General features: G+C 41.4%; 1 protein-coding gene across 1 annotated transcript in view; it reads left to right on the top strand.

The window, feature by feature from the left end:
* The first annotated feature begins 320 nt into the window (after positions 1 to 320).
* The window catches only part of RAB2A (RAB2A, member RAS oncogene family), a 34,747-nt gene continuing 8,910 nt past the window's right edge, over positions 321 to 26,157 (top strand). The window contains exons 1-6 of the mRNA XM_028736877.2: positions 321 to 830; positions 11,337 to 11,408; positions 12,627 to 12,694; positions 17,156 to 17,238; positions 17,523 to 17,615; positions 20,566 to 20,677. Of these exons, the coding sequence (XP_028592710.1) occupies positions 785 to 830; positions 11,337 to 11,408; positions 12,627 to 12,694; positions 17,156 to 17,238; positions 17,523 to 17,615; positions 20,566 to 20,677 (474 nt within the window). The 5' untranslated portion in view covers positions 321 to 784. The remainder of the gene's footprint in view (positions 831 to 11,336; positions 11,409 to 12,626; positions 12,695 to 17,155; positions 17,239 to 17,522; positions 17,616 to 20,565; positions 20,678 to 26,157) is intronic.

Raw genomic sequence — 26,157 nt, 5'->3', positions numbered from 1 at the left:
CGTATGGTGCCTTTTGTTTTACTTCCCTCGCCTCCCCGCCTCCAAAAAACCCCAACTGGCTCTAGTTAAAAGTGCAAATGTTGCTGTGCCAGGATGAGGCCGCTGAGATCCTCCAGCCAGAGCCGGGGCGACGAAGCGCTTCGCAGCGACCCTTCCCTCCAGGAGGCAGCGAGGGCTCTTCCTCGGCCTGCAGCGGACAGGGCGGCGGCCCAGGAGCCTCGGGCCCCACCCCAAGGCCGAAGGCGCCAGGCGCTCGGCCGCCCCGTCCCTCGCATCACTCCCAGGGATCCTCCCCTTCGCCCGCACGCCGAGGCCGAGGCACCGGCTGCTTCAGCACTTCCGGGTCGGCGGAGAGAGCGCTGCGTGACGTTGCCGGAGCGTTCGGGAGCCTCGCGCCTGTTATTGTTCCTGCTTCCCTCGCTCTCTCCCCCACCCCCGCCCGCCTTCCCACCGGCCCTCCGTCCGTTCCGCGAGCCGCCTGGAACCGAGCGCTCCTCGGGACGCTCTGAAGGCACCTCCAAAGGCCCGGCCGGGGAAAGAAGGGGAGGCGAGGCGCCCAGGCACACGCGGAAGGCCGGCGTGGGAGGCTCGCTGAGGGAAGCTGTCAGAAGCCCGAGGGCGGTTGGAAGGAGCTGGAGGAGGGGGGCCCGCTGCCAACGGTTTCGAACCTTCCGTTGCGCGAGCCCTGACAGCGAGGGGCGGGGGAGTGCGCGCCGCGTCACCAAGCAGCGAGCAGCCCTAGCAGGAGGCGCAGGAAGGCGGCGGCGGCGGCGACTGGAAGGACATGGCCTACGCGTATCTCTTCAAGTACATCATAATCGGGGACACAGGTAAGGGCGGCCCGCCGGGGAAGGTTTAAAAGGGGCCTGCGCTGCTGGCGGCCTCGGCGCTTCCTGCGCAACGCCTCTCGGCTGCCCCATTTCCGCAGTGTTGGCTGCGCCGACGTGGTGGTGACTGGGCTCGGCAGGGGGAGGTGCTCGGCCCAGGGCCCCGCCCGCGGCCTGGCGAGGCCTAGGGCTCGGCTGCCAGCGCCTCCAGAGCCCCCTCGCTGCCGTCTGGTTTCAAGGCCTCTCCACCCAGAGAGTTCCCGGGAAGGGAGCGGGGCGGCGGCGGAGGCCCTGAAATGGGTGCAGCCGGGGCCTCGGGACAGCGGGTGGGGTGCTTGTCGTTGACCTCATTTCGGACGCGTCCGAAGAGCCCCGTTGGCCACGCCGGACGCTTCGGTGAGGCAATAGGGGAGTGGTGATAACAACCCCGGGGGGGGGGGGTTGACAAGGCCTCGAGACGCGCTGGGCCTTCCGCCAAGACTTCTCACTCCAGGCCTGTCAGACACGCCTTCGGAGCAAGGCCCTAAAGGATCACACCATTTAATCCCTCTCTGCCCAAAGATACACTGACCTGTAACTAAAGCACCCTCCCCACCTCTGGATATGTTTTACGTTCCAAGAAAGTCTACCAGATAAAAGTGGTTTCCACCATTGATTGGTCGTTGCTCTGTTCCTGGACGTTTGTTTAAAGTATTTGCTGCCACTCCTTAGCCGAAAAAGCTTATACTATATAGTGACAGTAATAAACCTAGAAGGGATCAAGCTGGGGTCTTAAGTGACAGAATTCTTGTAATGGCCAGCTGGAAGGAAGAGTTCAAGGGGAGGAGGAGCCAAAAGTTGGTGGTGTTGCAGCTGAGCTTTATGGAGCGGCCCTTTAGTGCCATCTCTCTGACTTGAACATGATGGAATTTAGCATGATAGATGCAGTATAGTGACCTAAGAGACTGAGCTACCAAACAAAAAGGATCTTGTATGCATATCATCTCTGCATAAATTCAGTAGGAGGCCTTAGACAAGCTACTCTTTGCTCCATTCCCCCCATCAGCAGCACAGGATATAATGATACTGATTTCCTTTACAATTGAAGGATCACAACTAGACAATGCATGTCATGTAGTTTGAATACTAGAAAGTGCTATGCAACTACCATGTTAGAATAAATACTTGGGGTTCTTGTTTCCCCAAGTGAATTAAGCTTAAACGTCACACATGGTGTTGAATAATCTAATACACCTTCATGCCTCGCAGCCACTATTTAAAAACTACATTTTTAGATTTTTAGTGTTTATTTTTAGCTATTTATTTATGAAAATAGTTGAGTTGGGAAAAGTGTGAATGTGTGTGAGAGAGATTTCTGTCAAACTTACCCAAAGGCTAGAAATCCTTTCGTGAAGGACCAATTCAATACATTATATAATACACATATGTGCAAAGATATATATCAACATTTTCGCCTTGCATGTATCAAACAGATAAGGAACTAGAATTGGCTGAAGCTTCTGCCATGAGTATACGTAGCTGAAAGTACATGTTAGCCACCATATAATGTGAGGGGTGATGCTGAAAGTTTCTTGACAAGTATATGATTGGACAAACATATTCCTTTACAGTGGTACCTCGGATTACCGACGCTTCAGGTTACAGATGCTTCAGGTTACAGACTCCTCTAACCCAGAAATAGTACTTCGGGTTAAGAACTTTGCCTCGGGATAAGAGCAGAAATCACGCAGCAGCGCGGTGGCAGCAGGAGGCCCCATTAGCTAAAGTCGTGCTTCAGGTTAAGAACAGTTTCAGGTTAAGAACGGACCTCCAGAATGAATTAAGTTCTTAACCCGAGGTACCACTGTATTAGCTGTTTATAAAGTTAGTAGCTTTCTCTTGAATGCTTATTCCCTTTCCCCTTCCTCTTATCCTTAGGGGGGAAACCCTAAAATACAAAGGTATCTGTATTTCATTTACTTCTTCTGTCTATCCTCATTGAGATTTTAGCCTATTTACTCAAGATTCCTCAGCTCTAGAATACATAATAGGTTATATTTCAATCACTTTTTCCTCTTTTAAAATGCATTTTTTAATTTTTTAAAAAGACTGTGGCACAAACATATTTACAGTCTGATTCTATAAAAGTTCATTTGAAGTAGGTACCACTGATTCAATTTCTTATTGCTGTATTATGCAGTCTGGAAGTACTCAGTCAGCAAAGTAATAGAATGTTGCACTCCTAGGCACACTTCTGTTCACATTGGAACTTACTTGATTAGACTGCATTTGCACTTCTATTGATTCTTTAGGTCTTGCGATATTTCATTTTAAAAGAAACAGCAAACCAAGATTGGCCAACTTTCATTACTTAAAGCATAGAACTTGTATGTATGGTTACTAGGAAAGAGGTTCTATTAAGCCACATTTCTAAACAGTCTTTGGTTGGTTGCCTATGGTGAGATGAAATACCCTCTTTTTCACTCTATAAGACCATAAGACACTCTATAAGACCATAAGACACACCTAGTTTTTGGAGGAGGAAAACAAGGAAAAAAAATATTCTGAATCTCAGAAGCCAGAACAACAAGAGGGATCGCTGCACAGCGAAAGCAGCGATCCCTCTTGCTGTTCTGGCATCTGGGATAGCTGCACAGCCTGCATTCGCTCCATAAAACGCACACACATTTCCCCTTACTTTTTAGGGGGGGGGGAGTGAGTCTTATAGAGCAAAAAATACGGTAGTCATTTGGTGACCAGGCAGGGAAACTTTTATAAATTTGAAATGCGCCCTCTCATTTTCAGGCAGTTTATATTTCACAAATGAACAACATAGGGATGTGTTGACTGGCAGGCTAGGAAATGTGGCTTGTTTACAAGGCTGCATTAAATTCAGTCTAGCTTACTTCCAGGTAAGCATGTGTAGGATTGAGCTATGTAATCAATCTCTTCATATATTCAGTATTTGATTCTAACATTGCAAGCAGAATCCAGGAGATTCTACAAGTAAATTAAAAATTATTTTAGCTAGCCATGTTCAGTGCTGTAGTCAATGTATTTTCAGATCCTCTTTCTATAATCTGAGAATTATTGGAGAACAGGTGAGGTCTCTGCAGACTGGAAACGGGCAAATGTCCCCATATTCAAAAAGGGGAGAAAAGAAGACCTAGGTGAGCTGACATTGATACCAGGAAAGGTCCTAGAAAAGATAATAAAACAGTCAATCTGAGAGCACTTAAAAAAGGATGCCGTGATTATTAAGTCCCAGTATGGCCATCTCAAAAATAAGTCATGCCAGGCAAATCTCATTTCTTTTTTTTTCTTTTTTTGATAGAGTTACAAGCTTGGTGGATAAGGGAAATGCTGTGGGTATGGTGTGTCTTGATTTCAGCAAGGTTTTTGACAAAGTCCCCCATGATATTCTTGCAGAAAACCTGGTAAAATGCGGGCTGGATGAGGTATCTCTTAGGTGGATTTATAACTGGTTGACTGAACCCAAAGTGTGCTCACTAAGGGTGCTGCAGCACTCTGTCCTGTGCCCACTGTTGTTCAATGTCTTTATAAACAACTTGGATGAAGGAATTGAGGGGATGCTCATCAAATTTGCAGATGACACTAAACTTGGAGGGGTAGCTAATGCATCAGAAGAAAGAACTGGGATTCAAAATGACCTTAACAGATTGGAGAACTGGGCCCAAACTAGCAAAATGAATTTAACTAGGGACAAATATAAGGTTCTGTGCTTAGGCAGGAAGAACCAGATGCACAAATTTGAGGTGAGGGACACCTGGCTTATTAGCAGTACATATGAAAAAGATTTGGGGGTCTTAGTGGACCACAAGCTTAACATGAGTCAACAGTGTGATGCAGCAGCAAAAAAAAGCTGCAGAATTATAGTGTCCAGGTCAAGGGAAGTAATAGTACCACTCTATAATGCCTTCATTAGACCACACCTGGAATACTGTGTCGAGTTCTGGGTGTCACAATTTAAGAAGGATATTGACAAGCTGGAATGTGTGCAGAGCAGGATGCCCAAGATGATCAAGGGTCTGGAAACCAAGCTTTATGAGAAACGGTTGCCGGAGTTGGGTATGTTTTAGCTTGGGAAAGAGACTGAAAGGAGATATGATAGCCTCCTCAAATATCTTAAGGGCTGTCACATGGAAGATGAAGCAAGTTTGTTCTGCTCCGGAGGGTAGGATCTGTATCAATGGATTCAAGTTACAAGAAAGGAGATTCTGACTGAGCATCAGGAAGAACTAACTGCCTGATAGTAAAAGCTATTCGACAGTATAACAAACTCCCGAGAGGGGTTGTGGATTCTCCTACATTGGAGTTTTCTAGTAACTAGCAACTAGCAACTAAAATCACCCCAGGTCCAGGTAGTGGCTCACATCTTTTAATTTGCAGGCCAGTGTTGATTTGCATTGCTTTGCCCTTTAAAGCAAAAAACTTTTAGCCATATTTGATTCAATGCTGATTAAATTTCTTCTTAACAAATTTCCTGCATTTTTCAAGATTCACAGTATTTTAACTTTTCATTACTTTATCTTTACTCTATGATAATAGTGGACAACCTGTTGCCCTCCATATGTTGTTGGACTCCAAACTCCTATCAGTTCCAGCCAGCATGACCAATGGTCAGGACTTATGGAAATAATAGTCCATCAACAAAAGTTAGCTACCCCTGTTCTTTGTCTTGCTTTTTGGAAGGAGTTCTTATCTCCTTGCATTTATCTTTATCTTGTCAGTCTGAACCCTAGGGAAAGGAGTGAAGTAAACTTAGCTGTTTGTATTTGACAGAAGCTGTAGATGCTTTGAGTGAAAGTAGACTGAAAGCTGCCTTTGAATAGAGATTTTTGGACATTTATGCAAGATTGCAGAAGTGCTCTATAATGGTCAGGCATAATTTGTCCACATTTGCTTGTTCTTGAGCCTTTGCAGTAAAAACAAAATATGGCACCAGTTCAGATAGGTGAGTGTTGAGGAGATACGGATACTGTGCTGCAAAATCCTGCAATTTTATTTTGTTTTGTTTTTAAGTAGGTGCTTAGTCACAATCAATGTATTGGTCAACAATGAAATGCTCTTGAGCAATTGTGATTGTGGCTTTTCTGTTTATTCCCTTGTATTCCTTTTTGAAATTACATCAAGGTAAAATAAAAAAGTACTCAAAAGCAGTGGCAGAGGAAGAGGAGTGCAGGGGGAGTGCACTGCCTCCAGCAGCGCGATCCCGGTGGGGTGCCATAGCGGCTGCCCCCCCACTCCCTCAGGGAGTGCCACTCCCCAGCGCACCACTCCCCCAGGACGTGCACCAGCCCCGCCCCTGCCTGCTCTCCGCCCCCCCCCAGTGCCGGAGCATGAAACTCAGCCACTGGTCAAAAGAGGTTTTCTCACACCAAAAAGTAGTTTTACATTTTATGTGTGTATTGGTAGACTGTTGTTGTTATAATAAATTGTTGTTGTTGTTACTACAGTTTAATAATTTTTTCAATTTCACAATTCTAAATTGTATCCACAAGAATTATTACAGTGGTGCCCTGCAAGACGAATGCCTCGCAAGACGGAAAACCCGCTAGACGAAAGGGTTTTCCGTCGCGGAGGCGCTTCGCAAGACGAAGTTCCCTATGGGCTTGCTTCGCAAGACGAAAACGTCTTGCGAGTCTCGCCATTTCCCCCCGCTTTCCCCCCCATTTTTCAAAGCGGCTAAGCTGTTAATAGCCTTTTAACAGCTTAGCCGCTAAGCTGCTAATAGCGCTAAATCGCTAATAGCGCTAATCCGCTTAGCCGCCAATGGGGTTGCTTCGCAAGACGGAAAAACCGCTAGAAGAAAAGAATCGCGGAACGGATTCTTTTCGTCTTGCGAGGCACCACTGTAGTCTGCAGAAAATTTTTACAAGCTGACTGGTGGCTAGCAGGTAAAGGCTAGAGCACCAAGTACATTTCAGTGCTTGGTGTGGAGGGTTTCTTTGTTGAATGCACAGAAGTGATGTATTCTGCCTCTCCCCTAGCAGCCTGCTTACTTACTTACATGCGTGTGTGTGTGTGTGTATTTTGCTGCCAGTAGTTGCCAGGCAAATGTTGAAACGCCAAGCCAATTTATTTGCCAAATTTCTTTCCACCTAAAGAAAAATGGACGTCAGTCCCTACATCTTTTATCTACTCAAACCTCTACTGTTGTTTAAAACCATGGTTTTCCTCTCAGTGTCGGTCCACCCTCACTTTACTCAGACATCTGCCTCTCCTTGAGTACTGCAAGACAGGAGAAATACTGAAAGGGGGGGGGGGGGCTTTGTTGTTTTAAACTTCTTCCATTCCTCAGCTGCCTCATGGAAGAGAGAAAGAATGTAGAGCATTCAAATATTCCATAGTACCTTCCTATAGTATATTTTACTCCTAGTACCATGTATTGTCTTCAGCATGCAATTCTAGATTCACTGTAGTAATTTAGATCAGGTATTTTATTAACAAGCAAACATCCCGATATGTACAACAGCCATCGACTGAACTTAACATTCTCTAGCTGAATAAGCTAACTGACAACCTTGCTACTTATCTTAAAGATACAGCAACATATATTAGTATGGAGCAGGGGTCAGTAAACTTTTTCAGCAGGGGGCCGCTCCACTGTCCCTCTGACCTTGTGGTGGGCCGGACTATATTTTGGAAAAAAAATATGAACTAATTCCTATGCCCCACAAATAACCCAGAGATGCATTTTAAATAAAATGACACATTCTACTCATGTAAAAACACTCTGATTCCCGGACCGTCCACGGGCCGGATTTAGAAGGCGATTGGGCCAGATCCGGCCCCTGGTCCTTAGTTTGCCTACCCTACCCATGCTATTTGCAGAGGGGGCTTCAGAGTAGAGGGGACTAGGCATGGAAATGGGGGTGGTGATCTGTATGCAAGGGAGAGTTGAGAAAAGTAAGAAGGGTGGAAGAAAAAGGAGTGAAGGCGAAAATGGGAGTGCAAGGGGAGTTACAACAAAGGAGGGAGTAGGAGGCATGGGAATAGGGTTGAAGATGAAAGCAGGGGCATGAAAGAGTCTGAATAATAGGAGAGTGTGATAACTTCGTAACTGAACAAAAGGGGGAAAGGGTGGTTAGTATTTGCAACGTGTGGGAGGCAGAACATGCAGGAAGTTACCATGGACATGGGGGGTGAATGTCAAAATGGGTGGTGCAAAGTGGAGCTGCAGAATAGGATATAGAAATGACTTCAGAGATTGTGTGTAAACAAATTGTTATTCAATCCTTAACTAGCCTACAATTTTACTCAGATTCAGAAGATCAACATAATCATCCTCAATGGAGATATCCTACCAGTCTTCCAAGAGCAAAGAGCTGTGATAATTACCACATGCATCTCCCTTTGAGAAGTCACACCCTGCCTCAGTTCTGGGAATAGATTGACTGCTGCTCAAGTCAATTTTCTCACAGCAGTGCTCCTTAGAGGAATTTTAAGAGGGTCTGTCATGTCTCTGGTACCCTCCTCTTCCATCAAGCTGGAAAATTCCAGATTTAACCATGCCTCAAGTACAATTCCAAACTGCACCAAAGTCAACTCTCCCCTCTCCTTTAATAACTTGGAGTGTTTACTAGCCTACATTGCAGGAGATCCATTGAAGCAGGTAACATGTTTCAGTGGCTTTTGGATGAATTGTATAAAGAAGCTGGTTATATGTAGGTCATGGAATTCTTATTTAAGGCTTATGTATAAAACCATATTTATTATCTATTACTGTATAACATAGGATTGGGCTGTGCATGCATATCGGCTTCATAGCACTTGATCTTAAAACAGAGAATGTCTGAATTCTTGATAGGAAACTTCTACCTCTGGGGTTGTTGTTTTTTTATCTTTGAGGTGTAACTCATGCAAGTTGCCATTTTATGTTATTGTTGACAGATGATTCACATGCGTATGCAAACCAGCCCTTTCATGTACAAATATATGAAGCCCAAAAGTTTCCTTGTGAAAGTGGCATGTGGTAGGTCCTTGCAGGAATTAAATACATTTTTAGCTGGAAATTTGGTTGTTATGCACAAACTGTCTGTTCCTGACAAAAAGTTATAGCTGTTTGGTCCATTGCTAGCATAGTTTCTACGCTAGAGCTTGGGCATTCATGATTCCTACATATCATAGTTTCTTAGATTTGTCATTGCTTACGTTTATCTGTCTTGGACTGAGAAAGCAGTTCTTTCACTTCTACTGAGGGCTATTTGAATCACAGTCCTGGTTTGAAGTTCTCTCAGCAACACCTGAGCTATGTGCTATTTATCGTGTGAACCACCCTGAGATCTTTGGATGAAGGCCATATATAATAATAATAAAATGTTGCAAGAGGTAAAACCACAAAAGTCTTGTGAAAACAAGTGTCCTACCTTGCATCATATTCTGATGTAAAATACCTGTTTAACTTACATTTAAAACTATCAAGAGTGGCAAGAAATTGTTTCTTAAGTTTTTCTGGCTAGAAAGAAATTGAGAATAAATAAAATATAAGGAAGAAAAGCCTGTAAGAAGAGAGGATTTGTAATCTCTTATTTAGAATAGTAATATGAAGCAGGTATTTTGACACGGGTGGTGCAGTGAATGATGAAAGAGTGCACCTTGTACTTCACTAATATTACACATAATAGAAGATGAGTGGTCCACTTATGCTTCTTTCATGCCAAATTTTAAGGTCACCTATATAACTAAAAAAATTAGAGAAAATAAGAACTTGGGAACAGATGAAGGAACAAATGATAGCACCACCTTTAAATACATACAAATAAAAAGTATTCTAAGTGGACTGAGACAAAAACAGGAAGCGAGAACCGTAAAACAATTTGAAAGGTTAACAGGGAATGGCACAGTTAAATGGTTTTCAGCTTTATGTCAAGTTAGTTAATGCATAAACATTCAGAGACAAAACTTAATCATATGATGAAATGGGAAGGAGAATTGCAAACAGAAATTTAGGAGGAAGTATGGAAATGCCTATTTGGAGTAGGAACCAAATTCATGTCAGCCATGAATTTTAGAGAAAATTGCAGGAAAAGCGTGGTGCAATGGCTTTGGATCCCTTGGAAAAGCAGAATGATTTCATACATATGATGGAAATGATATTGGTTATAAAATGACATAATTTGTCATTAGGCTTTGCAAAGAGTCCACTATTATGTTTGTTGAATTACATCAATGATTCAAGAACACCAAAGAGTGAGTGTATCCAAATGTTGTGCATTTTAATAGTAACCAGGGTTATGTATGCACAAGTGTAGAAGGATAGTCCAAAACCAGGAAAGAAAGGATCTGTCAGAAATATTTGGGGAACCAAAAACAAACCCCTGTGTTGCATTAAGAACCAATCACAACAATACAAACACAACATGTAGGCTAATAGTAAAGAATATATAATAGAATAATAATATCATTCAAATTATAGGAATAAGCAAGTCAAAGTTCATATGTACAGTATAACAGATGGGAATATTTGGGGGGCCAGTGGCGATTGTTAAGCTGAATATAATGCTAAGGAAACATTGAAGGAAAATTGGAGAGTTGAAGTATAAAGGTAAAGGGACCCCTGACCATTAGGTCCAGTCGCAGACGACTCTGGGGTTGCGGTGCCCCTCTCGTTTTATTGGCCGAGGGAGCTGGCGTACAGCTTCCAGGTCATGTGGCCAGCATGACTAAGCCGCTTCTGGCAAACCAGAGCAGCACACAGAAACACCGTTTACCTTCCCACCAGAGTGGTACCCATTTATCTACTTGCACTTTGATGTGCTTTCGAACTGCTAGGTTGGCAGGAGCAGGGACCAAGCAATGGGAGAGCTCACCCCGTCATGGGGATTCGAACCACCGATCTTCTGATTGGCAAGCCTTAGGCTCTGTGGTTTAACCCACAGCGCCACCCGTGTCCCTGAGTTGAAGTATAGTCGTGCAATAAAAAAAAGAGGACTCAGGATAGAGGGAAGTGGAGCAAAAACAATAAAAAACAAATGTAACATTTAAGCAATATTGAAGTACTTTTAAATAATGGTTATTTCCTTTTCAAGTATACAGTGCTTGATTTAACAGAATAGAAAAGTGTTTTATGAAAATAGAGTTGGGTTTTCTAAGAGGTTTAAAATGTTTATACACATTACATATATATATTGTAATTGCATAGTCACATTAACAAAGTATGTATATTTTAAAAGAGCAGCAGAGTAACTATAGAGGCTATCTGAAACTAGCTACTAAGTGAGAGTCTTAAGTTTCCGAATAGTACATGTACGTAATGAATATGATTTTGGAGGAGGAGTGGGATTTAGTAATTTGGTTGCTACGGAGGAGCATTACAAGTTCCAAGGGACCTCACTGTTATCCTTTGTGTTTCTTTTGGTGGGCTCTGAACTGTTATGCTAACACCAAGGAGTAGTTTTATCAGTAATTTGTAATGGTGTGTAAAGAAGTCTGAAATTTTGAAATATTCTCACTCTTTGTAGTACTTTATATTTGGAAATTCTTGAAATTGATTTTTTCCCCTTCCAGGTGTTGGAAAATCATGTTTATTGTTGCAGTTCACAGACAAAAGGTTTCAGCCAGTGCACGACCTTACTATAGGTAAGTTATTTTATGCAGGTAAATGAGTAAAGGTCATGGCAACTGCATGCATCAAGTTCTGAAATGGAATGTCTAGAGCAAGGGTTGTCAACCTGGTCCCTTTCACCCTCTAGTGGGTGTTTCAGGATTCCAGGTGGGCGGTAAGGGTTTCTATGGCACAAGCTGAATCCTCCTTCCATCGAGCTCTGGTGGGCGGTAAGGAAATTTTACCATCCAGAAAGATGCATTAGTGGATGGTAGGTATAAAAAGGTTGACTACCCCTGGTCTAGACTTTCAACTAATAGTCATATATTTGCAAGGTTATAGTGGCATGGGTCAGTGGTGCTTAGTCTGATAATAAATAAATTAGGTTCCTATTGGACAAAATTACATCCAACTATCCACTGTTAAAAGTTACTTTGCTTAATTTGTAAAGAGTGTTTTCCATACAGAATGGTTTCAGCTTAACAGTGTTATCATAATTGTCAATTTCTAAAATATTCTTATCTGAATATGAAATATCATTTTAAGATTTTGTTAAATCTAAGTTGTAACCCTCTTCTAAGGCTAAATGATGGTTTCTTTGAAGGGATTTAAGTAGTTTAATTTGAGTCTGACTCAGTGAGATTTGAAACTTTCTCACATTCTGCAGCTGCTGTGACTGCCTCTGAATATTTTCAAACCACACTGCAGTGTCATAATTTTAAAAAGCATTTTCTTCCTTTACTGTTATTGCAGTTTATATCCCACCTTTTCTCTGGAGAACTCAAGGTGGCATACATGGTTCTCTGCCCCTCCCCCTTATATCTTCACAGAATCCTTGTAAGTCAGGTTAGGCTGTGAGACTGTAACTGGCCTGAGGTCACCCAGTAATCTTCATGGCTGAGTGGGGATTTGAACCCTGGTCCCTCAGGTTCTAGTTCAAAATTCTAACTATTGCACCACACTGGCTATGCTAGTGTTCTTATTTTTTTCTACCTCTGTTGAAAGACTTTTTTTTTTTGCATCTGTTAATCTAGAAATGAGTGTATAAAACTATGACACAATACAAAACTGTATAAAAGTCTGTTAACTCTTCAGTATGTGGCATGGGGGGGAAAGCCAACTGAAAGCATGAAGAACAATGTTGCTTCCTACTATGAAAAAGGTTGAAGTAAATCCTGATTTCATTTAGGATACTGGATAGCATTTCATTGCTGCGTTGGAGCTCTGTTACAACATTTTATTTTATTATTCAGGTGTAGAATTTGGTGCTCGAATGATAACCATTGATGGGAAACAGATAAAACTTCAGATATGGGATACGGTAAGTGTAGGAAAATTTTCTGTGCAAATTTTATTTAAACTGTGGTTCAAAGAACAGGAGCGAGGAACTGAAACTCTGAAAAAAGCACCAGTCAACTGTTGTAAAACAAAAACAAAAACAAACACTCAAAAATGGTGTAAACTGAAAAAATGGTGTGAACTATCTCCCAAGAAGGCAAACACAAGACCGTGTGTGTGTGTGTGTGTGTGTGTGTGTGTGTGTGTGTGTGTGTATTCGTGTTCCATGATCCGAAATAATACTAGCTGCTGCAAGCATTATTGATTCCTGTTTATCCTGGATCAACGATCTCTCTGTATATGGATATAGGGTTTGTTCTAACTCCCTTGAGTTATTTAGAAGATTTCTGCTAACCTGCCTGTGAAAAAGCAATCTTAACTATTGTTTACGTATTCTGGGATAAAGGACCAGTGAGGAGAGCTTCAATTTTTCTTCTTTTCGATACGCTTCAGGCTCTAAACCCAGTAAGCTTATGTATGAATCAGCTTGATATAATTTCAGGGGTAAAGGTAAAGGACCCCTGACAACTAAGTCCAGTCGCGAATGACTGTGGTTGTGGCGCTCATCTCGCTTTACTGGCCGAGGGAGACGCCGTTTGTCCACAGACAGTTTTTCCAGGTCATGTGGCCAGCATGACTAAGCTGCTTCTGGCGAAACCAGAGCAGTGCATGGAAACTCCATTTACCTTCCCACCGGAGCAGTACCTATTTATCCACTTGCACTCTGACGTGCTTTCTAACTGCTAGGTTGGCAGGAGCTGGGACTGAGCAAAGGGAGCTCATCCCGTTGCGGGGATTCAAACTGCTGACCTTCTGATCGGCAAGACCTAGGCTAAGTGGTTTAGACCACAGCGCCACCCGCGTCCCTAATTTCAGGCGTAGTTATTCATTAGGTCACTGGTTTGTGTAGGGGAGAGGGTGCAAGTTAGTAGCTACGGTGTGGAATGCAGCCTAAATGTCATTTAATTGTATTGCCTCATTTATTCAACTGTAAAACAGGCTTGTCGTTCACTCACCAGTTTTTTGAAGTACCAAATTTTGAATTCTTGCTACACTGTGGTATCTTAGTAATATTATGAGATGTTTCTTAAGCTGGAATGTGCTCATTTATTGAGAGTATTGTGCCTTTATAATAAAGAAATATAAAGGCAAAAGTTTAGTGTGCATTGGTTTCATAGGAACTATACAAGTGGAACATGTACCAAAATGTTTAGGTGCATCGCCACCCTGCAGGAGTGTTCTTGTTCAGGGATCCAGTTAGCAGACATCCTAACCTTCTGCTCTCAGCTGTAGTCTAAATTTATTTATAAAAATAGTTATACCACCCACGTACATAAAATATCACAGAAGTGTACAAGAATGTATACACATACTATAGAACATAAAATACAAAATGTCATAAAAATAAATCTATCTATCTATCTATCTATCTATCTATCTATCTATCTATCTATCTGTTGGCATAAAAAGATCTTCAAGAGATTCCTAAAAATTAGTAGTGAGGTTGCCTGCAGAATCTGTGCTGGAAGGGTATTCCACAGCATGGGACTGGCAACACCAAATGCCCAATTTCTGTTAGAAGCCAGTAGTGAAGTATGCAGGACAACTAACAGTGCTCCTCAGGATGGTTGAAGTGGGATATAAGGACTCAAGCGATCCTTGAGGTATTCTGGATCCAAGTCATTTAGGGCTTTCCTCCCAGCTTTTCTGGGTTCCTCCTCCCCATTTTTCCCAAGCCTGCACATCTCTCAGCCCCGTAGTATATGGGCAGCCAGTGCTGATGTTATAGCAGAGGTGCCATGTGCTATCAGTCATCTGCTCCCATCAGCAATCTGGCAACACAATTCTGCACAAGCTGGAACTTTTAGACCAAGGTAGTGAGCAGCCAAACATAAAGCACAGTGCTGTAGTCCAGTCCCGAGGTTACCCATTCTCATGGATTGCAGCGGCCAGGCTTTCCTGATTCAAACACCTGTACCAGGCATATCAGAGGAAACTGGTAAGAAGCACTGCTATCCGCAAAGGTCACTTGGGGCTCTAATGGGAGGGATGTATCCAGAACTACCTCTAAGCTGCTTACCTGCTGTTTCTGAAATGTGTGCATTCCTTCATTCCCTCATCCACCTCAGCAGGGAAGATGAGAAACTCAGTGCTTTGGACTTTACACCAAAAGCATAAGTAAAACAGTCTTCTTACATATTTGGGATGGTCTGAAGCTACTCATAGCCCTCATTTGCCTTCAGTAATGTGTGTTCTTAACTGGTCCAGCCACTGGCTTCTGGGAATTACCTTTGCTGCCTAAAAGGGACTTCTGGGTTCTGATCATGCAGTCTCTCTTACAATGCTATACTAGGGCATAGTTCTTGCAAGTAGGATAGGGCACAATGAACCTGATTCTTGACTTTATCACTACAACTGCAGAGGGAGCTTACATGATTGAAAGTTTTCTCCATATGAAACAAGAATCCTCTTAAAATAGATAAATAAATGTTTGAGAGAAACATAGCCATCTTCCTGTCATGTCATGTTATCAATGTCAAGAGAATGAAATAGTTTTGTAACTAAGCCCTTGGGCTTGCCTTCCCGCCCCCAACATGGAACTGATGGTCAGCAGAGGAGGCTTAAGAGAGAGAAATGGTGTGTATGTGTATACACCTGCTTCTTTTATGTATATGCCTGTCCCAGGTATCTAAGGCAAACATGATCTTAAAGAATCCCACACAGGTCATCCATTGATCTTGAATGAGATGCTACTTCAAAAGTTATATAGGTTGGCAGTTTTACCTCTATGTATATTCGGCATGCATATAGGCTTAATACAGGGGCTCCATAAATCTCAGGTTTTTGCTGACTGCCTGGATGTGGTCAGCTGCTAGGTCACACTTGGTGAAGATCTGGTGAAACTCTTGGTGCTTTCAAAGTCTTGAATACTCTAGAAATAAACTCCCTAAACATTGTATGGAATTATGCTACATCTGCTACATAGTGAATAGTTTTTAATACTTTATCTTTAATTTTTTTAACACAAATTCTTCATAGATGCTGTTAACAGTTTATAAATATTTTTCATTTATGCTGGCAAATTTAAAGACATAGTTATCTTTATGTGAGATAAGTTTCATTTCCTTTTTTGCCATCACAAAAGACTATGGGTGGAATGCAACACCATGTGAAGGCGATTGTTCTGCCTGGCAAGCAAAAATGCTTGCACTGGTCGTAAAATCTTCCCCCCTTCTCTCCCATATGCTGTTCTTGGAGTTCTCCTAGTTTGGGGAGGAGGTAGAAGGAGGAGGAGGTCCTTCTGACTTCCACTAGTGTAACAACTTGGTTGAATATATGTACTTTAAGTACTAATCACCTTAGTGTTAATGGGTAAACATTGTAGTTCCTGGAGAAAAAGTGGGAGGTGAAATCTTACAAGTATTGCAAGCATTAGCTTTTGCCTAACATCTGTGGCAGGGTGAACTTTTCTTTTCTATGGCTGTTAATAACTAAATAATTTAGTGATAGAATATAGCTATTCAGTGTTTGGGATTACTATGTCCAGTTCATAGTGACCAGGTCAAGGCTTTTTTAAAAAGGTTAAATATATGACCCATACATATGTTTTGAAGCAGAAAGGAGGGCTATAGGATGACATCAGTGTAGCTCTATGACCAATCCCTTTTGAAAATCTAACATAAAATTTTAAACTTAGGATGTTCTATTAGAATTCTTTTTAAAAATCATTTTTATATGATATCTGATGTTTTTCATTTGTGGCAATCAAGGCACCTTCTTGCATGCTTTTGACAAGCACTCTGTCAGAAGCACAGGAAATTGATTAAATGTATAATAGAATTATATAAAATCAAATTCAAAACCATTATCTGTTTTTTATAATAAAATGCTAGTGGGAAGAATTCCATTTGAAGATTGTTGAAAGCTGGCTGCAGTTTATGATATAACGGATAAAATCTGCATCCTTGGCCTTCCTACAACCTTTACACCAGCAGATGGTGGGCGTAAAGATGTCATTCATCATTTATTTACAATGGGCTTTATTTATTCTAGTGTCAACAGCTGCCCCAGGGAGGGAGTTATTGAATTCAAATGTGAAGCACTGGGTTATTTGCTTCCTTTCAAATTTGTCTTCAGAGCTTAGTTGCTAGGAGTCCATTCTGTACTCTAATAATGATTCATGTATTGTGAAGCCATTCAGTAAATTGGGTTGTCAGGGATTGCCAAAAAAGGTTTAGAGGTCTTGTTCTTGAGTCCCCTCCCCAATGGTTCTGTGCTGTAGACTTTTTAATTCGTGGCTCCTCTTTTCCAGAATTAGTGAGGTTTTGTCCTTTCCCCCAATCCCTTACACAATAAACTTCTTAGTGTAAGTATGCAAGACTCTTACTTTCTTCACAAGGAAACACAGGAGACAAAATGAACTATGAATCTTGTATTTCTACAGGCTGGGCAGGAGTCCTTCCGTTCTATCACAAGGTCATACTACAGAGGGGCAGCAGGGGCCTTACTAGTGTATGACATTACAAGGTGAGAATCTTTCAGAATCCTTTAGACTTTTGTAACTAGCTTTTTTCTGTATGTTTTTTTAAATCATTAACAGATTTCAGTGTCTAAAACTGGTTTTCAACTAGTGGTGGAAGCAGAAGGGAACTAAAGTGACTTCCACTGCACATCAGTTGTCCTGTGTATAAGTCCTAGGTTAACAACTGGTAAAGTCATTAAATTTTCTGTTTATATATATTTTTAAACTTTTGCTTTGTTCGTTATTTGTTTGTGCGTTGTTCCTCACTTGCGTTTTGGTCTCATTTTAGGAGGGACACTTTCAACCATTTGACAACATGGTTAGAAGATGCCCGTCAGCATTCCAATTCTAACATGGTCATTATGCTCATTGGAAATAAAAGGTATATATATATATTTAAAAGCCTTTTGAAATGGTGTGGATTAACAGTTAATTAAAAACCTGCTCCATAACAAGTAGCATATTGAGTACATGACCTTTATTTTTTTTAAAAAAATAATTTTAACATTTGATGATCCTGGTTTGAGTCAGCTGAGTTGCCAAAAGAAAAAAACCCCTGACATTTTTGATATTTTTTTTTAAGTAATATATCCAATTCTAGATTTGAATGCCAATTAAAAAGGGGTAAAAACAATTAAATTAAACAATTAAAAACACAGTGTTTCTAGATGTTTTGGTATACATCAGCCTCAGCCAGCATGGCCTATGCTCAGGATGGTGGAAGTTGTAATCCACAACATCTATAGGGCATCACATTAGCTATTCTTGGATTAAAAGACTGAAATGTTTATAGTCCCTTTAACATTTAGCTAGCTTCATGTCTGAGCTGTCCTACAATGTGCTAGTTCTTTTTCAATCTAGACTCCTTTGCAGTTGATCTCAAGATTACCACAGTGGAACTCTTAACTCCAGTTGGAGGCTTGTTGAATATCTTTGATCGGCTTTACTGCAATTCTTAATATAATCCTCTGGATGTTTTTTAAATGTCCTACTTCATAGTATTATCATCATTGATGAACAGATAATCTTTGTTGTCTGGAAAAAATGTGTTGTACTCACAGAAGTACAACATTCAGTTGTTCAATCAATGCTGTATTATTAACATGCTGAGCTTTTTCAGATTCTGTCTAGCACTAGTAGTTCACACATAGTTTGGACCGAATGATTTAAAGATTGTCATTATGCTACCAATAACTCTTATGTTGGCAACAATGTATTGGAGAAAGCAGATTTCCCAAGTTCAAGGAGAAGAAAACTTTATCTAAAATGAAGATAAAATTTCATTGGTGGTGATCATAGTTGTATTTCTTGCATTTTGCAAGCAGTGTAGTCCCCCCCACCCCCCAAAAAAATAGCTTACTAGGTGCTGCTAGGTGGCTTTCTATACCAAGACTGAGGAATCTTTTTAAGTCCAAGGCCTGTACTCCCTTATGGGTGGCCTTGCATAAGCCAGATGCCAGTAGTGGGTGGGGCAAATGTAGGCAGAGCAACTGGTTTGACTTTTATATTTGTACAGTAGGCTACACCATAGTCATGCAAAAGCCAGAGTTTCTGCACGCAGTTCAGTGACAAGGCACAAGCACCCGAGGCAAATAGCCAGAGAGAAGTGTGGCCTGGGGCAAGTACCAAGGCCTGATAGAGAGGCCTGAAGGGCCACTTTTTAAAAGGTACTGTTATTTATTAATTGATATGCAATGGCTCTAGGGATTACTTATTCTGTTCTACACAGTAGTGCAGGTGTAGCACCAGTGAGAGGTGTAGCTTGATAGAGGGGCCTGGAAGTCCACATCCGATGTGCAGACTCACTCCACTTCTACATAATAGACCAATCTGTGTGGTGAGGTTTTTACATGCATCACTGTAGTTACATAGGAACTTCCTGTTGTTCAGAACTGTTATTGGGCTGCCATTATTATTATTATTAGTAGTAGTAGTAGTAGTAGTAGTAGTAGTAGTAGTAGTAGTTGTCTACCACCCTTCATCCAAAGATCACAGGGCAGTTCACAACATAAAAATACAAAATGAGAACCCAAAATACATAATAAAATCAAGAAAAAGAATAAAAACCAACAACTCCCCTCCCACAATCCTACTCACTGAATTCAAAGGAACTTATTCCTAGCTAAGTGTGTGTCATAGCTTTAAAATACGGATAATCATGAACGTGTCTGTTGTAACCATTCCTCATAGGGGAGGTTGCCCCCTGATTCTAAACCGAGAAAAACCATTTAGGCTAGTCGCCAGCACTACATCTTACATTGGCTAATTCCATAACTTAAATAAGTGTTGAGTGAAGAAACATTGCATCTTGCGTTAGGTTCCAACAGTGTCATAGAATCATAGAGTTGGAATAGACCACAAGGGCCATCGAGTCCAACCCCCTGCCAAGCAGGAAACACCATCAGAGCACTCCTGACATATGGTTGTCAAGCCTCTGCTTAAAGACCTCCAAAGAAGGAGACTCCACCACACTCCTTGGCAGCAAATTCCACTGTGGAACAGCTCTTACTGTCAGGAAGTTCTTCCTAATGTTTAGGTGTCAAGGCCTGCAAGAAGAGAGGGGCTGCTTGCTCTAAACACCACCTACAAAGAGTGGTCCCCAAGACCAACTGTCTGGGGTGAGGTTTTGACAAACATCAATGTAGCCACATAGGAACTTGCAGTAATTCAGAACTGATCTTGGGCTGCTAATAATACATGTCCCATATAACTTATGAAAAGAGATTTTGGAAATTTTGGAGGAAGGACTGGGTAAGAGTGACCAGCAGGCATTTGTATGTAAATGAAATGTTACTGTATTAATATCCATTCAAAATTTATATTTTCTGGTTATGAACTTAGATAGAAGCTGCTGTTAGAAAGCAATACCACAAAGTAGCATAAGGATGCATAAGCTGAGAAATGTAGACAGGAATGTCCTGTTTCCCACAATCTGGCTAATGAGGTTCATGAAAATGGCAGCTGGGATCCTGTCTGAAAAGCTGCCGGGAGTCATTTTTCCATATTATGCTGTCAGTGTATTTTTGAGGAGATGCCTCTCTTGTTAGAAATCAACATTGATAGTTCTTTGTCGTGATGCTTTTGGAGTGACTGCATGTCTTCTCTGCCATCCTTCTTCCCATTTTTCTCTCCTCAGCATTGGTTTTTAATAAGTAATAGTGAATAAATTTCTTTTTAGTCACTTAGAAGGTGATTAAGGTTCTATATTGGACTTCATCAAATATAGGTATGTGGTATACCTAGACAAATGGACTTAATTTTAAGTAAAGATATGTGCCTAGGTGAGTTAGCTTGTGCTTGTACAGGGAACAACTGATGTCTTGTTTTCTTAGTGATCTAGAGTCTAGAAGAGAAGTGAAAAAGGAAGAAGGTGAAGCATTTGCACGGGAGCATGGGCTTATCTTTATGGAGACGTCTGCCAAAACTGCTTCCAACGTAGAAGAGGTAATTTGGTGTAATTTATTTTATATTACATGATTAATCTCTGAGTATGATTTAGGTGGGAAGTTAGAGACACAGCTTTGAGATCAAAATAATGTCTCTGGATCCAATCAAATCTCCAGGATCCTGATCTGGTATGAGTCATTAATAAATGCCAAGGAGTAAGTTTTCTCTCTCTCCATCTTCTCTTCTGCTAGTTATTTTCATCATTCTAGGTTTTGGAAAAAGAATGTGCATCACCAAATAATATTTTGTTAATTGAATATAAAATACAGGTGTCCTCCCACTTATGTGTGATCGACAGACAGCTAGAATGTAATAATATAATTATCAAAGGGTGTTTGGACAGGGGAGAAAAATAATTGACAAATTAATCAAGAAAAATAAAAGTGATTTGGAAAATTGGAAAGAATTATTTTCCATTCTCAGTACACATGCTTTTAAAATATACTTGAGATGGTCCTTTAGATCACTTTCCCAGAGGTCATAGAAGAAATGCTGGTGCTTGAATAATAAATGAGGCTGGGGGGTGGGGAGCAGGGAATCTTGGAGATAATGATGGCAGTCATGTCTCACACCGGAAGTTACTTTCAGAAGAAAGATACTAAATCAGGAGTGTCAGTTACAAATGGATGTGCAGAACCAGACTCTAGCCAGTGAACAGCTTTCACTGGTCACATCCACAATTTTCATAATTTTACCTTACTTAGATGCCCAAATATAATTGTATTTAAACATTAGATTTTTCTGAAGCTTATTCCCCCCCCCCTTAAAACTGGGTAATGTACCCATGTAATTGTTGCAAGTCCAGGGCAGACTGTAAGTTTCTTACAGAAACCTTGAGGCATGGAACCCCATGTTGGGCAAGAAGATTAGCCCAGTGGCTTTCAGAGGGGCAGACTTGAACTTTTTGTCCCTCAATTGGGACATATAAAGTTTAACTCAGTCACTTGAAAGCTGAGTTAATTGACCCCCATCTCTCCACCTTATTCCTCAGTTCCACATAGCTTTAATAATTGCAGTCCAGTGCACCTTCCTCTCTAGGAGTAAAAGGTAAAAGGACCCCTGATGGTTAGGTCCAGTCGTGGGCGACTCTGGGGTTGTGGCGCTCATCTGGCTTTACTGGCCAAGGGAGCTGGCTTACAGCTTCTGGGTCATGTGGCCAGCATGACTAAGCTGCTTTCTGGCAAACCAGAGCAGTGCACGGAAACGCCATTTACCTTCCCGCCAGAGCAGTACCTATTTATCTACTTGCACTTTGATGTGCTTTCGAACTGCTAGGTTGGCAGGAGCAGGGACCGATCAACGGGAGCTCACCCCGTCACGGGGATTCGATCTGCCAACCTTCTGATCGGCAAGCCCTGGGGTCTGTGGTTTAACCCACAGAGTGGGTGGAGTTTACTTGGTGGAGTTTACTTCTGAGTAGAAGTTGGGGTCTGCTAGATAAAAAGAATATGTGGTTTTCTTATCTTCACCTTTTCTTACATTAAACAAGTTTTTTGTATATAAACTAATCTGATGAAGGCAGGAGGCAGATGCTTCTGCTTTTATCAGTGAACAGCAATAATCTACAAATAAATGAACTACTGTGCATCAACAAAGCTCATGTGAAAATGCTCAGGTAAAGCTGGGAAAGAAATGACCTAGCTGTAGTTTTTGTGTACAGTGGACGCTTGGGTTGCGAACATGATCCGTGCGCTATGCATGTTTGCAACCCGCAGCGGCGTGTCTGCGCACATGCGGGTTGTGATTTGGTGCTTCTGCACATGCGCAAAGTGTGATTTAGTGCTTCTGCACATGCACGACTACTGAAACCCGGAAGTAGCCTGTTCCAGTACTTCCTGGTTTTGGCGGGTACATAACCCGAAAAAACGCAGCCTGAAGCGTCTGTAACCTGAGGTATGACTGTACTCAGCCATCGCCCCATTTTGCCTTCCCCAAATGCTTGCTAAACGTTCACACCAAATTCTGCATCCAACTCCATTTTCTTGTCTCATTATACAGTTTAACACCTTCTGAGCTTTAAATATGAAATTGAAAATGTCATATGATTGTCCACCAGGGTGCCCATCCAGAATTCATGTTGCTAACAAGTGGTAGACTTCAATTTTATTCATTATCCTGTGATGTTAGGAGGATAACGGGTACAGTGGTACCTCGGGAGTTGAACGGAATCCGTTCTGGAAGTTCGTTCGACTTCTAAAACATTCAGAAACCAAGGCACAGCTTCTGATTGGCTGCAGGAAGCTCCTGCACCCAATCGGAAGCTGCAGAAGCTGCATCAGTCATTTGGGTTCCAAAAAACATTTGCAAACTGGAACACTTACTTCCGGGTTTGCAGTGTTTGGGAGCCAAAATGTTCAACTTGCAAGGTGTTCATGAACCAAGGTACGAATGTAATGGGAAATTCTCTGGGACACAAATAAAGTTGAATCTGACCTTAATGGTGGAAGTGGTTTATGCTCCTGAGATTGGTCCTGCTTTAGTGCAAAACTTTTTTGGGAAGGCATAAACTTCTTGATTAATATTTCTTCTATAGTTCCACATTTTCTCCAACTTCAATGTATTAAGTCTTTCATGTTAGCCAAGGAACATGAGATTTCTATCATCCCTTAGTAATGTGCTCGGATCATGTGATAGGTGAGGATTTTTTCCTGGTGCATTTTGTTCATTTTACTTAGGTGTTTGTTTGTTTGTTTGTTTGTTTTTTGCAATTTTATCTTGCTTTCCCCTCTACATATCACTGTGTTAGCACTCTTGCGCTCAAGTCCTACTCATGGGCTTCCCGTAAGTGCTTGGTTGGATGCTGAATTAGATGGGTCTTTGGCCTGATCCTGCTGCCACATGTGTGATTTCTTCCTTCCTACTCCAGTTTTCACTATTTTTTACTTTATATTCTGCACTCATGACTCTCCCCCCTCCATTTGCCTTCATCCCACATCTCTCCTTTCAGTTCTCACTCTATGGCCTGCAAGTTTTGGGGTCTCTTGCTCCTTTCCTTTCTGTTTTCTGAAACTATTGTATTGCAGTGGACCCTCGCGTTACATTACCTTTGGGTAACGTAACTCGGGTTGCGAACACTGCAAACCCGAAGTGTATTCTTCTGGGTTTCACCATGCGCAGAAGCGGCACCTCTGCTTGCGGACTTTTCGGGGTACGTACAGACCCCTGGAACGAATTACATTCGTATCCAGGGGGTCCACTGTACTTTCCACCACAGATCACATCCTCTCACAATTTAAGTCATCATTTTTATTTCCTTCAGCCATCTTCCTTTCTGTTTTCACAGAATCCTCTCTAGTTTTTCCTTAGTCTTTTCCTTTTCCATAGAATTAGCTGTACTAGAAGTACTTAGCCTATCTGCAACTAAAATTATTGATAGAGATTAGCCCAATAATAAAATTGTTGTTGTTGTTGTCATTATTATTTACTAAAGTGCTTATCTACCTTGTTCATCTTGTCTAGATTACCTCAACATTCTCTATTGTTTTTTCCTACTACAGTGGAACCTCGGTTTTCCAAAACGTTCGAAAACTGAGGATCAAAGGGCTGTCAGCAAATTCAATGGGGGAAAATGTAAAAACATGCCTTAGAAGCCGCTTGACTTCTGAGGCACGTTCGAAAATGGAAGCATTCACTTCTGGCTTTTTGGCAATTGGCTTTTGAAAAGTTTGGCAGCCGAAATGTTTGAAAACCAAGGTTCCACTGTACCGCTTATCATCTGTCACTTCAGAGTACCTTGCTAAAATATGCTGCTGTTGTAATTTCTCCCTTGTTCGTAAATCTGGTTTCCTCTCAATTACCATGAACTTCAGAGCCATAGTCCTCAGAAAGCTAATTCATTAGCTCTTCCTTAAAGTCACCGTTCATACTTCATGGTAAATTATAGTTAATAGTTCTTCCACTGGGGAGAAACAAACCAGACTCTCTGGCTTGGCATTATGTTTTGCTCAAGAAAACTGATTTATGAGAAGAACAAATTTGAACTATCATGGTTTGTTTCCTCCATGTACTAGTGAAGTAGTGTGGTTTATTGTTTAGTGCAAATTGGTGCAAAGAAACCCTAGTACAATTGTCACAAATTCAGGGCACTTTTAAACTAGTAGCTAATATACAAAAATTAAGAAGTGCTTCTCAGTTTTTTAAAACTTGCAGACACAAGACATGCATCTACCAGCAACCAAAGTAAGCATACAGAATTTTATATGTAGCACACTGCTGTGTGTTCAACGTCTGTACATCAAGTCACAGATTGAATGTTGGCATTGTTGAAAGGACTATAACAGATTGTTTTTGGGCTTCCTCCTAAAAAACTGTCAACTAGAAAAAGAGGGAAAGGAGCTTCTGTATTTGTGGCCTCAATATTATGCTTGGTAATAGTAGCTTTGGCTGCAACAAAAAATGGCTGCTGCATGGATGCACGCACCAGAAAATCTGGCCCGCAGTTTGAGAACCACTAAATTTTAGTGTCAGGGAAGATTTCTAAAATATTTTAATAACAGTGCTTGAACATGCCAAGGGTTTGTGGTTTTGATGGCTTGTGGCAATGCATAGGGTTTAGTCAAACACTGTGCATAAACAGAATGGATTTCTGCTCACACAGCAGAACATATTCTTCCTCTCTTACCTGCAGCCCCTCCGTGCCTCCAAAATGTGCTCTGACAGGCCCCCAATCTACCAGAGCAGATTTGGGGGGCAATGAAGGGGAAGCAGAAGAAAGGGAAGTCCCATTGCACAAACAAAAGTTTGTTTTCATAACATTGGATTCCACCCACATCCTCAAATTCTGAGAAGCCTAAGCTCTGATGCATAATAATATTTAGTGAATTAGAAAAAAATTAAAACTATACTATTAGAAATTTTCTAGTTTAATATTGAAAATAATTGACCATTGTAAGTATAAATTAATATTGAAAACCACCAGGTGGCAGCATGTTACATGAAGAGAAAAGTCAGAATCTGATTATTTTAATGTTCTGTAAAGAGAAAGTATTTTTCTTTTTGTAGCAAAAGTCATGTTCATAAATTTTGAGTTTTATTAAATCAACCAACCATTTATTTATAGGTGTTCTTGTTGTGCATACTAGTATGCCAATAAATTTTGCAAGTTTGTTGACAAGCTGCAACCAACATATTGTCTATCTTTAAAAATGTGTCTTGTCTTGTCCCCATGTTAAACCTATAACATTTCCATAATTTGCATCTTCAGTCAGATTATGCGGTTATGGATTTATTTAAACTAAGACAGATTGGCATACCGCTGAATCTTGACACCAAAAAAGAGGATAGAAACATGTGAGACTTTGGCCTGAAATCACACAATGTCATTAGGCTTTCTCAGTCCTACCAACTGATATCTTTTCAACCAGAGATAGAATCATAGAATTGTAGATTTGGAAGGGATCCCAAGGATCACCTAGTCCAACCCCTGGCATTGCTGGAATCTCAAGTAAAGCATCCATGACAGATGGCCATCCAAGCTC

This window comes from Podarcis muralis, chromosome 8 (genome assembly GCF_964188315.1).
Source record: "Podarcis muralis chromosome 8, rPodMur119.hap1.1, whole genome shotgun sequence".
In the NCBI taxonomy this organism is placed as follows: domain Eukaryota; kingdom Metazoa; phylum Chordata; class Lepidosauria; order Squamata; family Lacertidae; genus Podarcis; species Podarcis muralis.
The sequence above is the reverse complement of the archived record's forward strand: the minus strand, read 5'-3'. Positions and strand labels throughout refer to the sequence as shown.